Here is a 17,915-nt window from a genome sequence, read left to right as displayed (position 1 = left end):
GTGAAAGAGAGCTTAAAATTTCGGCCCTGTTAATTTTAATGACAATTGACAATTGCGATGTTTCCAAATCTATTTTCTAAATTTCACTATATAAGTTTTTCCTTTGAAAAAATAGCACTTTATATAACATTGCAGAAATGAAAATATGTTCTTGAATAACAATAATTCACACATTCAATAATATCTTCTCATATCGTCTGATCAACTAGATTTACTACCATAGAATGTATCAAATTTGGAGTTTAATAATGATTTAGTCCCTGCTTTTCATTATGTTTTCTTTATGTAACATGGATTAGATATGGTAAAACTCTAAAAAAAAATAATATGTGGAGGTAATATTCAAATTCTCAATTTGATTTGTTTTATGAGAATATATTATTTCCATCAAAAATTAGTAATTACTGGAGGGAAAATTACTTCGAAAAATTTGGCAACGTTGTGTTATTCCCATTAGTTTTGTTTAATATATTCAATTTCAATTCAAGATAATAGACAAATAGACTAATATTCCTGAAGTTAGAGGGTTAGGTATTATATGTTCATTGGTATGTCAATAATATAATGTTCATTGTTCGTATAAATGTTTTTAAGTTATGATTAATTGAGTTCAAAGATTATCTGTTACAGTTTAAGAATTAATTATCAAAAATCTTCAGAGTTTATACAATGCCTGTTCCAAATAATGAGAAAAATACATTAGAACCTGAAGCTAATCAAGGTATTCACTACGGTGGTTATTAATACTTCAATCCTAGGATGCATGATACATCCAAAGCTATGTTTTTAATAAATTTACTCGAGGAATATTTTAGCTTCAACTTCAGACGATAACGCTGACGGTGCCGCTTTAGGGGGTGAAACTGGTCCTACTGTTAATGAAATAGTAATTATAGATCCTGAATGTTTAGAGTTAGATTTGAACCATGGTCGTATAGATAAACTGCAAAATTTAGAGCCTTTGACACGCATTGAAAACCTGTATTTGAGATGGAATTTAATTACAAAAATTGAAAATTTGGATACTTTAACCACTCTTGTAGAATTGGAGCTATATGATAATCAAATAACCAAAATTGAAAACCTTGGATGCTTGGTCAACTTGGAGTAAGTTTTGAAAGTTATTTATAAATTAGCACTAACTAGAAATAGGAGTTAATTATTGTTCTTTTTCATTGACAATAATTTATTAGTTTTCGTAATAATAATACAACAACTCAGAATATGAAAATCGTTGAAATCCAATGTTTGTACTTTTATAAGAATTTATAAGAATATGTTACATCAAAATGTCAACAGACAATATCAAATATAAAAAAAAATTCCAAGGCAGCAAATTCAATCAATATTAAAAAATTAGTATCCGGGTAAAAATGGTAAACAGACCACTAACATATTTTATGGATTATAGTAAAGAAAATATTATATTACTAAGATCTTCTCTTAAGTTGTAGCTAGGTAAACAGTAGACTGCTAAACACCTCATACTAACTCTTATAACTATGGCTTGCAAACTATTTTTAGCATATTTTGGAAGTTCTACTTATATTTTATAGTATTTTTTATTAATATAGCTAATCCAGCATGAGCTGTATTATTTATTTGGCTGGCTTAACAAATAAGTTGTGTACTGTGAAGTGAAGTATTAGTGAAGTAAGTTTGGCTTGAGAAGTGGATTTTATTTAATAGAATTTCTATATCATTTTGGTAAAGAAACTACTTTGTTTTTATGTTGTGGAGTTTTATCGGCATTCCACTATTGGCTATTTTAATGAAATGAAATTTTTATAATAAATGTTGTTAGTATGTTTAATACCATGCTATTTTTTAGATAGTTTTTAAATTCTTCTATAAATTTGTTAATTATGCCATTGATATTGGTCTGTTGCCCACTACTATTTTTTACTACATTACAAAGATTATTAGACTTTTATACTTCATTACTCTCATATATTTAATTTCTTTTCTATGAGTGTGTCATAGTTTATCTTTACCGTGTCTTCAGCTTTGGTGGAAAAAATTATTTATTGTGTACAAATTTTTGTTATAAAATCATTTGAATACCACAATTCTAGATTTTATTAATTATTATGTTCACATAAATTGACCAAAAATATTGAAAAAACAAATATTAGTGTTTCTAGTAGGTAGTTATCAGACTCATTCAAATGACTATAGTTAATATAGTGTAACTGAACATATTTTTTTATTTTCGGTTTAACTTTTAGGATATTGGATTTGTCATTTAACAGGATACGTTCAATAGAAGGACTAGAGAATTTATCAAAGCTAAAAAAGTTGTTTCTTTCATCAAACAAGATTAGTAAGATAGAAAACTTGAATAATTTGGACAATTTAACATTATTGGAACTTGGTGACAACAAAATAAGGGTAATACTATTATTACTTAATTTGAGTGATTTTTCATTAATTACATCGTATACAGAGTTGTTCGTTATTGGCTATTGTAATTATTGCCTATAAAAAAGTGTTAAATGTAAGTTGTGCGATTACGACTCAATCTAGTTGTCATTGACAAATGTTAGCTTCTACTATTTATTTAACTTTTTTTTATTTTAGGAAATTGAAAATATGGAAGGCTTAACTTCCTTACAGTATCTTTATTTGGGAAAAAATAAAATATCCAAAATTACAAATTTGGACCCTCTTATAAATTTGACGTGCCTAAGTCTTCAAAGTAATAGACTAACAGTTATAGAAAATTTGGAAAACTTGAAACAGTTAAATGAGTTATATTTATCAGAAAATGGAATTGAAAAGATAGAAAATCTTACGGAGAATAAAAAATTGGAAACTTTAGATTTGGCCCACAATAAAATTAAGATTGTCGAAAATATTTCACATCTGGCCGAACTCTCCGAATTTTGGGTAAATTTGTTTCTTTTTCTATTAATTTAGTATCAACATTTTTAGAATTATAACAAATATAACAAATTTTACCACCCTGATGATCTCTAATCAGTCAGAACTTAAGGTGAGGTCTTAAATTCATCCAACAATTGATATTATTAACCTAACTCTTCGTATACTTACAATAGAAAGTAATTCCACATTATTTGGACATCCTTAAAACCATTTTCTGGGTTTTGTATAGTTGTTTGTTTTTATTACAATAATCATGATGGGACGGCTTTACAGCTGGGGAACAACGAACGTCAGAGATTCTGAAGTTGACATACTGTTGACTCATTTCGTCATCCCCCCTTTTTAATATTGACAAAGAAGATGACGGCTGTAAACATCAATAGAGTAATTTTCCAATCTTTCTGTCAGGATTGATTGAACGTTTCCACTAACCTATTATTTTGCATAATAAATAATAAAAAGAACAAATTTTCATCAAACTCCCTCTCCATACACTAACTTATGAATATTCCCTGTATACGAGTTTTCAAATCTATTCTAAATTAGTTGGCAACACATCAAAATAATATTTGTTTTTTATGAAATTCCTCAAAACAGAAAAAAATATATGTAATACTTTGATAAAAGTAGCATCATTTTCGTAGAGGGAATGTGGCAAAATTAAACACCAAAGTGTAATAAATTTAATATATTTCGAGCTTTCGAATCCTTATGTATTCAGCGCCTGGGTCTGAAATTATGGTCAAGAACAATATAAAAATTTCAAAATTAGATAATATAGATATATAGATAAGATAGAATTAATTGATTGAAACATTGATTCAGGTTACTATAGAAATCGTTAATAATTTTGATTGGTTAGATTATGAGTGGCGTTAATTTTTTATAGGTTAGATAAAGTTAGGTTGTTGTGCGTGATGTTGAATATGGATTGGCTAGTTTATGAATGACATTAAATTTTATAGGTTAGGTCGTTATGAGTAAAGTTGAATTTTATTGGTTATGTGAGGTTAGTTGGTTTGTCAATAGCGTTGAATTTTGATAGAATTTGTTTTTAAAAAAAACTAAAACATATGAAAAGATTACACTAAGCTTCTTTATTAATGCATTGATCATTTTGGGCAATATATAGTGTTTCGAAAAATGGACGTTTCTTGTAGATCTTGTAGATAATTCATATAATGTCCTTCATGGAAGACATGCGTCGCTAATGACCATCTGTCAGGATATAATTTGCTATATATATATATATATATATATATATATATATATATATATATATATATATATATATATATTTTTTTGCAGATGAACAATAATGAAATTTCTGATTGGTCTACCATCGAGAATTTGTCAAATTTAAAAAATCTTGCTACGGTTTACTTTGAGAAGAATCCTTTCGCAGAAGATCCCATGTACCGAAGGAAACTAAAATTAATTTCACCTTCTTTGACTCAAATTGATGCCACTTTATGTCGTTAAAGAATCTTTTTCACAATAAAAAGACTTGTTGGTGATTTAAAGAATAAGTACAGTATTCTATTTGATGTAATTTTTTGTTTATTAACTGAACTAATTGTAAGATGATGTGTTAAGACAAAATTAAGAAAGCTTCCTCATGTTTGTAAATAAATAAAATATGTTACTAAGTTTCCGATATTCCTTCAAGAGTGAGGTTTATGTCTAGTTCTTTCTAAACCAGCTAATATTTTTCGATCAAAAAATAAAAAAACTTTTAGGACAAAGTGATATTGGATGAAAGAACGAGAAGAATCTCTCTTCATTGGCATGATAACTGAAGATGAAATTGCCACTGAGAAGTTATCAATCAGGATTTCTATTTTATTTTGATTATTTCATGCATCTTTTATTGGCTTTGGTGTATTATGGCTGAGCTATGCGCTTCATAAACTGAACATTAACAAATCTCCTTGTTAGACGAAATTATGTTGTCAATACATTTGTGCATAAGTAATACCCACAAGGTTGTTTCAATTAATTAATTATTTATGAATTTCAAGCGCCCCACGTGCATTTTGTTGTATGTTAGTGTTAATAGTATCAATATTAAAAAGTTTTTATGATAAATAAAACAAACAGTTCTAAGTACAATTTTAATTTGAATAAAAATATCATGTATCGATTTTCTTCCTTTTTTTATTGTAATACTCTTCAGGGTGACGATATGAAACATGTTTTCGCAGAGCATCTCTACTCCTAGATACGTGTGGGCAAGATTGACAGGCATGATATGCTTCTTCGTGCGTTTCCATATGCACCCGAAGATTGTATTGATTACTCAGATACTTTCCACAAAGAAAGCACTTGCACGTTTCTGATGAATCCTTGGAAGAATGTTTTCGAGGAAATAAGTAAGAGTCGTTAACTTTCATGGGAATGGGTTCGATGGAATCTTTTATCACTAAAAGAAAACAAAAATTAAAATGTCTAAATCAGGATTATTATATAACGGCTTCATATATTGCTGAGTTATTTAAATTTCCGAAATCTTATTCTATACATAATTTTCTTCCTCAAAGTTGAATAGACCAAGTCTTTTATTATTTCAGATTATTGAATTCTGAAGCAGGTTATATTGAAATTTATATTGGCTCTAACTCCAGTTTGAGGTTCTTTTCAAGAAAAGAACGTCCTATGTGACAAGCAAATACTAAAAACACTCTAATACCACAAAGAGTTGTACTTAGTGCCTTTACTCTTCAAGTTAACCGTGCTACCATGAATTAGGGCCTTCTTTCGTAAGACACAGTTGCATGGTTTCCTGTAGCTAGGGCCTTCCTGGCGGCTGAGTCATCAAACAACTCCATTGTTTCTCTATATTGTACACTGCTGCAGCAGTTCAGTTCTATTTTGTTAAGTGTGTTCAACAATCAAACTCAGGAAAAGTAAATACCAAAGAACTTGGTGTTGGGATCTTTTTGCATGGAAAGACTTCACATCAAAACAAAAACTCAAGTGTCGAGGTGACGTTGTCAACTCCATACCTTATCTCACAGATGTTGTTAAAGTAACTGCTAAAAGAGGAGATACCTACAAGTCTTTTGTATTCTACCAAATATGAAGAATCTAGTTCAAAAGTGCTAAATGCATTAAGAACTTTTCCATGCCTGAAAAGTACGAGGATTCAATAAAGCAAAGAAAAAAGAACTAGTTGAAAAACTTTGCCCCCTTATGCCATCTAACCGGCGTGGATTTTGGTTGAGCATCCGAGTCAGAAGTGCCAGATTTGGTAAACGCTGACTCATGAAAGACTGAAAAGCACGATCTTCATATATGTAAACTGATTTTATGTTAATAAAATTATTGCAAATTTTTTAAATGTTTTATGTAAATCTATTATTTATTTTAGGGTTTGTAAACATTATAATCATGATCATAAAAAGCCCCAACTCCCATATGGGGAGTTAGGGCTTTTGTTGTGTTGTTTTACCAGCCTATCGCGACGTATTAGTTGTATTTTTAGATATGCCATTGGAGTCAGTATCGACAAATGTTCGTTATAAATATTGTAGTGTACCAAAATGTACCAACATCACTATTTCTGCACCAAATAAAGTATTTTTATGTATCCCTAAGGGAGCAAAATTACAATAAAATGGTGTGATGCAATGAAAAGGGACAGTAAAAGAAATACTGTTTTATTAAGTATAAGTAATCGGTTTGGTTATGGTAAATGGGTACTTTCGTTGTTTAAATAGCATATCCAAAATTTAAAACTTACGATACAGAGTAGCTTGAAGCATTATAATGTATGTAATAGCTCAATTTGTTACTTGTAATTAGATTTTTTTGTTTTTTGCACTCTAGCGAATTTCACCGCTAGAGTAAGTTAAAAATTGAATCAGTTTAATTTTCTTTTTTTATAGAAAGCTTTATAAAACTACATTTCTTATTTTTTACTCGATCACCATTTGTTTAAACTTAACTGCTTGGTATATCAAAGTTAAGAGGTTCCGTGCACATAAAATCTTTTTGTTTTTGCCTCATAAATATGCCAATCTATTTGTGACAAAATAAGTAGTCATTCCAAGGGAATCTATTTGGCTCAAGAACCATGAGAAAACCCAGCTCCATTTTTATTTTGTTAAAATAAAACTAATCTGTTAATGTAACACCACGTGTATTTATTAGAACCTGTTAACAAAAGCCGCGTATTGGAATCGTCTTTTCTCAAGTCCAAAACACTGGCCTCAACCCCCCATGCCTGTTGAGCCAATTAATTTTTAACTTATAATTGACTCGTACAAAGGTGGCGGGATAGCTATGAAATAAATATATAATTGATAACCTATATAATACACTTTGTCGTCGACATAGCACTTTAGCCAGTAGTATTTTGTCAAACAGGCCGGCCGGTCTCGTATACAGTCGGCGCTGATGACGTAGTCCTTATTTGGAACGGACATCGGGTGGTATAAAATATATACAGACTTCTAAGCTTTGTTAGTTTGTTGATACTAATCTTATCGACGTGAAATAAACACCATTATATTTGTACAATTAATTTGTATTTATTTTAGTTAAAAAAGAATATACTTCAACAAAATTACCAAGCCAATTCATGTAATCGTTTTTAAAAACTTACTTGGTATAACATTGTCATCGTAGTAGTTTGACGGTTTGTGATTACGAATATCACTATATTCTTGCCTTTGAGGACAATGTCTTTTGTAATTATTATTTTCAGTTAGATTTGAATCTTGTAATTTGTTGTCATTATCGTGCCCATGATAATTTTCGTCGTTGACTTTGTTAGTCACTGGTAGAAACTGGTCGTTTGATATAATCTCACTTCGTAGTCGATTATTAGGTACCTAAAAAATAAGTATTGTATACTAAATTATGTACAGTAACTAAAACAGGATTTTTTAATAAACATACGGAGTAAGCAACAGAAAATATTTGGTAGACGGTAAATAAATAAAAAAATTATCCTAATAGGAATACAAATTAGTGAGAATCGTTGGAAATCTCAAATAAAATTAGTGCAAATCAAATTTCAATCGACAAATTCAAAATAAACACAATCAAAGTTAAAAGTAATGTTAGAGCCAACAAAACTTTAGCCTAACTAACCTAACATAACCCAACTTATGTCGGGGTGCAGTTTTACTTCTGTTTGCCTGAGTCGTGTGAACTTATTCATAAGGAAAATGACTCTTTGCTTTAATTCATTTGTTTCAATACACTGCGTCGCAAAATATCGGCGTAAAAACTCACTTTTAACAACACCAATATGTTTTTATTTGAAATGAGTCCGTTCAGGTTGCAGGTTTTCTGCGGTTTTCCTGTAACCAGGTAAACTTGGTCGAATGGTCAAAGACAAGGTATGATCCGGCCGCAGCTGAACCCGTCTAACCTCTCCCTGCATGATCTAATTGTACACTTGTACAATTACTGTAGTACAAAGATTTTAAATAGTCCGGATTCCCTGCTGGTCACTCTATAACAGCAATTCCTGCCTCGTTCAAGTACAGGAAAACATCTTCTATACAAAGGAAGTATGGCATTACATGTTACAGTACGTCTTGGATGTATCGTAGTGCATGAATACTCTTTAGACAAGACAGTGATAAGATCTGAGATCAGTTTTCTTTTTAAAGTAACACCTCTCGAAATATTTGTCAAATTTTGTCCAAAAGTCACTCAATTTTCAGAACGAGCCTATGAAAATTGCTTTTCCTGTTTTCAGTATACTTTACTACGCGCAGAGTTTCCGAAAAGATTGATTTCACGTTGTTTGAAAATATTACGAACCCGCAATGATCAAGTGTCTAATAATCAACATGAGTATGGAATAAATATTGATTTGTAGAATTCTAATTATAATAATATGTACTTTTCTTTACCTTCATATCACAAAGTCCTTGAATTTTCAAAAGTTTGGCAACGGAAAGTAAACTCGGTAATTGGTCCTGCGCAACCACACACTGACCTCTATACATAAAAGACAATATTGCTTTCAATTCATCGAAACTAACATCATGTAAAATTACTACTGGATGTGCTGATTTCATCTCCTAGAACAAAAATGGATAGTTTGAAAACTATGAAGAGAAATAAGTTGTAAAAACTAATAATAAAATAGATAAAACAGTTTTCTATTGTTCTGCTGGCCAGATATGGTTTCCATGTGTCTTTTTTTATTATTTCCTCATTTATTTCAGTCGACCAGCACGATGTCAAGTTTTTATCGGTAGTTGTTTTGTATATTCTTACACATACTTGTTTCCTACGATTGTCTGTGCATATCGTGCTGGTATTTCTACCTGTTTCAATTGATATATTCTTATAGTTTCAAAATTAACTTTTCCACAGTTATCTTTTTGACTTTTGGTTATTATTTCCTGTTCCTTCACCGTCGATATTAGTAGGAAGTGATCACTAGCAGTTTCAGCTCCGCGTTTGCCTCTAGTCTCGACATTTTGAAAACTATGAAGAGAAATAAGTTGTAAAAACTAATAATAAAATAGATAAAACAGTTTTCTATTGTTCTGTTTGCTTATTTCCTCATTTATTTCAGTCGACCAGCACGATGTCAAGTTTTTATCGGTAGTTGTTTTGTATATTCTTACACCTACTTGTTTCCTACGATTGTCTGTGCATATCGTGCTGGTATTTCTACCTGCTTCAATTGATATATTCTTATAGTTTCAAAATTAACTTTTCCACAGTTATCTTTTTGACTTTTGGTTATTATTTCCTGTTCCTTCACCGTCGATATTAGTAGGAAGTGATCACTAGCAGTTTCAGCTCCGCGTTTGCCTCTAGTCTCGACAGTTTGAAAACTATGAAGAGAAATAAGTTGTAAAAACTAATAATAAAATAGATAAAACAGTTTTCTATTGTTCTGTTTGCTTATTTCCTCATTTATTTCAGTCGACCAGCACGATGTCAAGTTTTTATCGGTAGTTGTTTTGTATATTCTTACACCTACTTGTTTCCTACGATTGTCTGTGCATATCGTGCTGGTATTTCTACCTGTTTCAATTGATATATTCTTATAGTTTCAAAATTAACTTTTCCACAGTTATCTTTTTGACTTTTGTTTATTATTTCCTGTTCCTTCACCGTCGATATTAGTAGGAAGTGATCACTAGCAGTTTCAGCTCCGTGTTTGCCTCTAGTCTCGACATTTTGAAAACTATGAAGAGAAATAAGTTGTAAAAACTAATAATAAAATAGATAAAACAGTTTTCTATTGTTCTGTTTGCTTATTTCCTCATTTATTTCAGTCGACCAGCACGATGTCAAGTTTTTATCGGTAGTTGTTTTGTATATTCTTACACATACTTGTTTCCTACGATTGTCTGTGCATATCGTGCTGGTATTTCTACCTGTTTCAATTGATATATTCTTATAGTTTCAAAATTAACTTTTCCACAGTTATCTTTTTGACTTTTGGTTATTATTTCCTGTTCCTTCACCGTCGATATTAGTAGGAAGTGATCACTAGCAGTTTCAGCTCCGCGTTTGCCTCTAGTCTCGACATTTTGAAAACTATGAAGAGAAATAAGTTGTAAAAACTAATAATAAAATAGATAAAACAGTTTTCTATTGTTCTGCTGGCCAGATATGGTTTCCATGTGTCTTTTTTTATTATTTCCTCATTTATTTCAGTCGACCAGCACGATGTCAAGTTTTTATCGGTAGTTGTTTTGTATATTCTTACACATACTTGTTTCCTACGATTGTCTGTGCATATCGTGCTGGTATTTCTACCTGTTTCAATTGATATATTCTTATAGTTTCAAAATTAACTTTTCCACAGTTATCTTTTTGACTTTTGGTTATTATTTCCTGTTCCTTCACCGTCGATATTAGTAGGAAGTGATCACTAGCAGTTTCAGCTCCGCGTTTGCCTCTAGTCTCGACAGTTTGAAAACTATGAAGAGAAATAAGTTGTAAAAACTAATAATAAAATAGATAAAACAGTTTTCTATTGTTCTGCTGGCCAGATATGGTTTCCATGTGTCTTTTTTTATTATTTCCTCATTTATTTCAGTCGACCAGCACGATGTCAAGTTTTTATCGGTAGTTGTTTTGTATATTCTTACACATACTTGTTTCCTACGATTGTCTGTGCATATCGTGCTGGTATTTCTACCTGTTTCAATTGATATATTCTTATAGTTTCAAAATTAACTTTTCCACAGTTATCTTTTTGACTTTTGGTTATTATTTCCTGTTCCTTCACCGTCGATATTAGTAGGAAGTGATCACTAGCAGTTTCAGCTCCGCGTTTGCCTCTAGTCTCGACAGTTTGAAAACTATGAAGAGAAATAAGTTGTAAAAACTAATAATAAAATAGATAAAACAGTTTTCTATTGTTCTGCTGGCCAGATATGGTTTCCATGTGTCTTTTTTTATTATTTCCTCATTTATTTCAGTCGACCAGCACGATGTCAAGTTTTTATCGGTAGTTGTTTTGTATATTCTTACACATACTTGTTTCCTACGATTGTCTGTGCATATCGTGCTGGTATTTCTACCTGTTTCAATTGATATATTCTTATAGTTTCAAAATTAACTTTTCCACAGTTATCTTTTTGACTTTTGGTTATTATTTCCTGTTCCTTCACCGTCGATATTAGTAGGAAGTGATCACTAGCAGTTTCAGCTCCGCGTTTGCCTCTAGTCTCGACAGTTTGAAAACTATGAAGAGAAATAAGTTGTAAAAACTAATAATAAAATAGATAAAACAGTTTTCTATTGTTCTGCTGGCCAGATATGGTTTCCATGTGTCTTTTTTTATTATTTCCTCATTTATTTCAGTCGACCAGCACGATGTCAAGTTTTTATCGGTAGTTGTTTTGTATATTCTTACACATACTTGTTTCCTACGATTGTCTGTGCATATCGTGCTGGTATTTCTACCTGTTTCAATTGATATATTCTTATAGTTTCAAAATTAACTTTTCCACAGTTATCTTTTTGACTTTTGGTTATTATTTCCTGTTCCTTCACCGTCGATATTAGTAGGAAGTGATCACTAGCAGTTTCAGCTCCGCGTTTGCCTCTAGTCTCGACATTTTGAAAACTATGAAGAGAAATAAGTTGTAAAAACTAATAATAAAATAGATAAAACAGTTTTCTATTGTTCTGTTTGCTTATTTCCTCATTTATTTCAGTCGACCAGCACGATGTCAAGTTTTTATCGGTAGTTGTTTTGTATATTCTTACACATACTTGTTTCCTACGATTGTCTGTGCATATCGTGCTGGTATTTCTACCTGTTTCAATTGATATATTCTTATAGTTTCAAAATTAACTTTTCCACAGTTATCTTTTTGACTTTTGTTTATTATTTCCTGTTCCTTCACCGTCGATATTAGTAGGAAGTGATCACTAGCAAATTCAGCTCTAGTCTCAGTTATGGCTAATCTGTTTATTTTCTTCTGCCTCTCTGCTCTTCAATTCTATTGTGTACTAGTGTAAATTCTTGTTATTTTCATCATCTGTTGTTTAACAGGTTTTGTAAAAGGCAAACAGCCTGTTTCCCATTTTTGTTTCCTCCCCATATTCACCAATTACTGTCTTATAGATATTTCATCCTGCATTCACACTCGTCCGTGGAAATTCTTCTTCATTTGGCCTACGTGCCACAACAATACCAGATGTTTTTTGTTCCTTACGCACTTATAGTGTCGTCCTTTCTGATTGAGGAAGGTATTACGAAATCAGAACATTATGAAAATAAAGTAATGAGATTATTGAACGATAGACAACTTACAAACAGACATAATGCCAAAATCTAACATCTAATAGACCCAAAATACAAAATATAAAAGTAATATTATATGTTATGTACGTTTTAATTATTTTGACGACTAAAAGGTCATCAATACGATACAAAAAATTAAAACTGTATAAAAAAACCACGGAATAATTTCTCGGAGAAGAATCAAATACTTGAAAAATTGAGAAATTTTAGAATTCAGGTTCACTTACATAGGAACGTGAAATAAACGATAAGACATAAACAATTTAAGTAAAATTTTTATAAATTTTAATTCGACTACGAATTAATAGCTGCTACATACTTTTTAAATGTAACAGCAGAGGAATAATTAATTTTTCTTGTTTAAACATATTTATTTCTTGATTTTATTTGTATTTTGGTATTGATGATGTGGATGATCTTTTGATTAATATAATTAATTAATAAAGACCCTACGAATTCTTATCAAAAACAAAATAATTATCTAATTCGATCTTGGGAAGATGTTTTTATAGATTTTAATATTGACTGCGATCTGTTCCACTCACTTTGCCTCTGGCACTGTACTTTTGTTTTTATTGTCTCTTTATAGTCGTTTTTGACGATGGATGCGTCATCATTCTAATGCTTGGAATATATATATTAAGAAGAGTACACTCTGGGTTTGATTGCCTAAATCCCACTTCTAAATGGCTATTAAACCAAATACCAAAGTATAAAAAGACACAAATTATCACATCCCAAACCACTTTCATACAAAACGTTGCATTAGATTTACAAAATATAATTCGATCTATTACTCTTCAAAATTTTTTGAATTTCACAATAAACAGAAAAGTAAACTCAATACAATTTGAAATACAAATGTTTTTGTTCCTTATGATAGAAACCGGCCAAAAAACGTCAATTTCAATAATTGTATATCAAGAAAAAATTATATCTACACCACTGGAATGTTGGGTTAGGAAAAATGCTACTATTTAATTTAATCATAGAGAATCATTAGTCTCTAAACCAATACTATGTTTCCGTGTTGATTTTGATAACAATTGATAAATATTTAGTTAAATTACCACAAACCAAATGTAAAAAATTCAACTTTAACGCTTATGTCTAATTCCAAAGAAATATTTTATTTAGTTATATTTGGATAAAAATAATGTGCTTATAGAATATGATCTAATACCTATTCATGTAGTATAATTATTTTAGATATTAATATTTTTTAATTCTATTTATTTCAAAGTGGACACATTCTACCAAACATAATTATTTTTAAAGGTAGTTTATGTAATAATGTCGGAATAGGAAATATTTCTAATTTTAACCAGCTATAAATGAAACGAACGTAATTCTATATATACATAGTACATACAGTCGCATTCATTCAAATAAATAAAAGATTACCTGGAACAATTGAAGAAAATATACACTGCACATGGCCAGAATAATTTTATGTGCCTTAACATGGTGGCTTCCAACCGAGAGAGTGACATCCGTCAGAATATCTCCATCCAAAAAACACGGGAAATTGTGAACCAACGTATTTTCGTGGTAATGCCATCTGAGAACGAATTGTTGGTCAGACATGTCAGTGGTCAGTGTGTGATAATAAGAAAAAAACATTGTACGCCAAGTGGCCCAGAATTGTCCAGCTATCTCTATTTTTAAGTATTCCTGGAGAAAGAAATAGGTGCCAGAAAATTCAGTTGGCTTTATTTAATTCCTCCAAACATAGAATCAAAATAAACCCGGTGATGAAACAAATAAGCCGCAGAAATTTTAACAATAGATTTGCTGGATCGTGCGTGCTGCGGATTTGTGTAAAAATTCAATTTTTTATTGTCAAGTTTAGTAACAGATTGTTTTTAATATCATTGGGTTGAAAATATCTTCCTCAAAACAAAAACTTGAATGTACGGTAAGAAAAAGAATTTCTTATAAAAATTACAGACCATTTGTGACTTCTCAATATCAAATTGTGGTATATACTTTTTGACTCTTGATAAATAATACTTTCAATATACAGTACGGCGCGAAAGAAAAGAATAAATTTGTTATTTCCTAAGCCGGCGACTTTAAGGAAAAATCCCGAAACCCGTCGATTTTTATTTTTAAACAGGCTATTCATAAGGATATCTTTTTATTTTTGACGTCATCTAAAGAGCGTGATGACGTCATCGCTAAAATTATTAAATGGAAATGTGGGTGTTGTAATACATTATTTGAAAGGTCTTTTAAATACAATAAATGTACGTAATGCTTGGGCGGGAATATTACATAATAGGATTATTAGGCCATACTTTTTCGAAGAAACCTTGATATTTAGAATTTCTTCAAAACTTTTTGCTACCTGTTTCCAAACAGAAATGATTTAAGGCTGCAGCAAGATGGTGCGCCTCCACATTATGCTGTATCGGTACGCAACTATTTGAACAACGTCTATAGGATATAGAGCCTAGGTCGGGGTTTTTAGCTGATTTTCGATTGTAGTTGGTGAAGGTGTATTGAGACTTCGTTGTGATTGGGATGAAAATAGCACGTCATCGATATCTAAATCGCAATGTAAAATATCATCAATTTTTTCCCAAAATTCAGTCCTAGGAATCCTTTTATTTTGTTTTGTGGTCTTGGGTATAGGATAATTTTTAATGGCTTTTATTTTATCTGGGTTGCATTTCATTCCATCAGGGGTGACTACATGCCCAAGATAAGCAATTCTGATTTATCCAACTGGATTTTGGATTCTCTGAGTCGATCAAATACACATTTTAGTCCCTCTATCTGCTCTTGCAGTGAAGTGGAGAAAACGATTATATCATCAAGTTAGACAAGGCGTTTTTCGTTTTATATACCTCGCAGTATATTCTCCATAGCCCTCTGGATAGTTGCTGGGGCATTTTTCAATCCGAATGGCATTCTGAGAAACTCCCAGTGTCCGGATTCGGTACTAAAAGCTGTTTTATCTATATCCTTTTCGGCCATTTCGAGCTGATGGAATCCTGAGGCTAGATCCAAAGTTGTAAAATATTGGCATCTGTTTAACTTGTCTAATAAGTCTGTTACATTAGGTAGAGGGTATTTGTCGTTAATATTTTTTTCTTTAAGGCGTCTATAGTCAATTACTACACGAAATTTAGCTTTTGGAACTACCCAGATGGGTGCATTCCAAGCACTTGTCGATCTGAAATTCTTGGGACAAAGGTTCATACGCAAAAAGTGAAAATGGTTGTCTAAAATTTTCACAACAAGCTCACAAGAATGTTTATATTAATATCTAGAGTTTCATTGAAAAACTTAACTTAAAAATGATAACATGAGTCGAATTGTGATGTTTAACTTTTTGACACAGTAAAAGAGAAAACGGCCTCCTGATGAACAAAATACTTTGGCACTGTTTGTTAAAAGAAAAAGCGTTATTTCCTGCTTGAAAGTAAAAAAAAAACATTAAAAATACTTTTAGAGGTAAGAAATTTATGCTAATCGTACGTAGTCCGTAAATAATTGCTCTAGTTAAAAGTAATAGAATGTTTGCAGGTCTTCTAAATACTGAATCTAATAGAATTTTATCCCAGTCTTACTGAAGTGATGCTAAAAATAAAATATATAAATATATGTCAACCTGCTAATTACTATACACACACACACACAACCTAGAAAAAGAAAATACAGCACAACTAATGTTTAGTTATTCTGAAAAACAATTTTTAATAAATTAAGACGTTTATTGACCTGAAACACAGTATTTGATTTTAAGAATGAAATTACTTCAATAATTTTCATTCATATTAAATTATTAGTAGTTTATGATTTTTCAATTTTCTAAGTAAGTAATTATTCTTCAATTTTAATTGATGTTCTCAATTCGATGGTTTCTGCTGATTAGTTTGGTTGAATTTTTGTTTGCGATTGTTTTCCAAATGTCACTGATTTTGATGTTTCTATGTTAATTTTTGTTGATTAATTAATTAATATGATTTTTATAATTAATGAATTCAAAAGACTTGAATTTTTATTTTTCTTCTTCTTCTTCTTAAGGTTGGACAAGCCTCAGTTGCCAGTGCTACTCGGTCTGTTTTTTATTGACTATCCATTTATGGTTCATGCTTGGTTTTATTTACACTGCAGACATGCTAATACTGAGCAAGTTCTAGGATTATAATTTGATGCTTGAAGCACTTAAAAATTTTGATATAAGTTTTATGTTTTCACCACTTGGAAATTTGAAAACTATATCTTGAATTGGGAATGGATCTTAAGCTCTATTCATAGTCTTCAGAGAACTGTGGAGAGAGTTAATATTATTGGAGTTATTCAAGGAGCAGTTATATTTATATAGGTCTCTCTTTTCACCGCATGGGCATAACCGAGGACACTTTGTTAATAGTATGCAAGAAGGTCAATGTAGCCCAGTAGTAAGAAAGTATTCTTGAGATCATAAATCTCTTTTTTGGATAAATTAGCTCCCACGGATAACTAGAGGTTTCTTCTCGGAGTTAAGTGCAACTTTTCTATTATATTCTGAATGGGATCTGATGTTTTACCCTAGATTTGCGAGATTATCTGCTCTGTTATTTCCTTTGATATGAGTGTCTATAGCGGCGTACTTTTAGGGGGAGTATGTCAGCTCCTTGGATGAGAGATGAAGATTGAGGTTGATTAGGGTGTTATTTAGGGAAGTTATGAACTTTTCAATGATATTTACGAGAAATATCAATTCAAAACCATTGAAGTCTATTAATTATGGTTTCAAGGACTTTCCAGTTATGTTTAAGAGGATAATGGGAGGTATTTATTCGATAGTATACCCATATCTTGGGTTGTGAAAATACGTTTTTTTTTAAACATTTTGAATATTACTATTAACTTGTATAGTAAATTTTCCCGCTAATAACTCTTGAATTAGTTTTCGATAAAATGAAAAATTTCATATTCACTTTCAAATGTGAAAATGTTTGTTCATAAATTCTTGAAATATTAAATTTTGAAAACATAATTGGCTCCAATGAAATAATTCATAGTCAAGCCCGACAAATTATATACTGTCTATATCAATTCATGAAACTAGAATAAGAACAGCCATAAAAATCCCGCTGAGCAGTTTGCAGGAGAGATTAGTCAAAGCGTGAAATGTTTCTGTCACGTTGGTGAAACGTATTGTTAGTGAGGGTAATAGAAAATCCCCCGATCAACGCTTTAAATCACTTTAACTTCCACAAGATCTGCTAATGAGTTTGAGGAAGAAATAATAAGAGCCTGATGACTTTTTATGAAAATAAATATAAAT

General features: G+C 30.9%; 2 protein-coding genes across 3 annotated transcripts; one reads left to right on the top strand and one right to left on the bottom strand.

Annotated features, from left to right (window-relative positions):
• The first annotated feature begins 417 nt into the window (after positions 1 to 417).
• LOC130898650 (protein phosphatase 1 regulatory subunit 7-like) lies at positions 418 to 4,554 on the top strand. 2 transcript variants are annotated; one of them, XM_057808080.1, is made up of 6 exons: positions 418 to 548; positions 631 to 721; positions 816 to 1,107; positions 2,229 to 2,391; positions 2,581 to 2,889; positions 4,195 to 4,554. In XM_057808080.1, exons 2-6 carry the CDS (start codon positions 670 to 672, stop codon positions 4,366 to 4,368), a joined length of 990 nt encoding a protein of 329 aa, XP_057664063.1. In that variant the 5' UTR covers positions 418 to 548; positions 631 to 669; the 3' UTR covers positions 4,369 to 4,554. The 2 variants fall into 2 exon arrangements, with proteins under 2 accessions (XP_057664063.1, XP_057664062.1); XM_057808079.1 differs by having other exon boundaries at positions 429 to 721.
• Positions 4,555 to 4,986: 432 nt separating this feature from the next.
• On the bottom strand, positions 4,987 to 16,885 carry LOC130898651 (protein bric-a-brac 1-like). Its single transcript, XM_057808081.1, has 4 exons — positions 14,036 to 16,885; positions 8,757 to 8,927; positions 7,493 to 7,721; positions 4,987 to 5,308 (listed from the first exon to the last, which is right to left on the bottom strand). Exons 1-4 carry the CDS (start codon positions 14,252 to 14,254, stop codon positions 5,019 to 5,021), a joined length of 909 nt encoding a protein of 302 aa, XP_057664064.1. The 5' UTR covers positions 14,255 to 16,885; the 3' UTR covers positions 4,987 to 5,018.
• Positions 16,886 to 17,915: the final 1,030 nt, after the last annotated feature.

This window comes from Diorhabda carinulata, chromosome 10, assembly GCF_026250575.1.
Source record: "Diorhabda carinulata isolate Delta chromosome 10, icDioCari1.1, whole genome shotgun sequence".
Classification (NCBI taxonomy): domain Eukaryota; kingdom Metazoa; phylum Arthropoda; class Insecta; order Coleoptera; family Chrysomelidae; genus Diorhabda; species Diorhabda carinulata.
Note: the sequence above shows the minus strand (reverse complement) of the source record. Positions and strands in the feature narration are given on the sequence as shown.

What these genes read in the sequence shown, in the direction of transcription:
- LOC130898650 (XM_057808080.1), top strand. Translation starts at nt 670, where the DNA reads ATGCCTGTTCCAAATAATGAGAAAAATACATTAGAACCTGAAGCTAAT. An exon ending in AGAACCTGAAGCTAATCAAG is followed by an intron (nt 722 to 815) that starts GTATTCACTACG and finishes GGAATATTTTAG; the next exon opens with CTTCAACTTCAGACGATAAC. An exon ending in CCGAACTCTCCGAATTTTGG is followed by an intron (nt 2,890 to 4,194) that starts GTAAATTTGTTT and finishes ATTTTTTTGCAG; the next exon opens with ATGAACAATAATGAAATTTC.
- LOC130898651 (XM_057808081.1), bottom strand. Translation starts at nt 14,254, where the DNA reads ATGTTTTTTTCTTATTATCACACACTGACCACTGACATGTCTGACCAA. An exon ending in AAGGACTTTGTGATATGAAG is followed by an intron (nt 7,722 to 8,756) that starts GTAAAGAAAAGT and finishes CTTATTTTTTAG; the next exon opens with GTACCTAATAATCGACTACG. An exon ending in CGATGACAATGTTATACCAA is followed by an intron (nt 5,309 to 7,492) that starts GTAAGTTTTTAA and finishes GTTTTCTTTTAG; the next exon opens with TGATAAAAGATTCCATCGAA.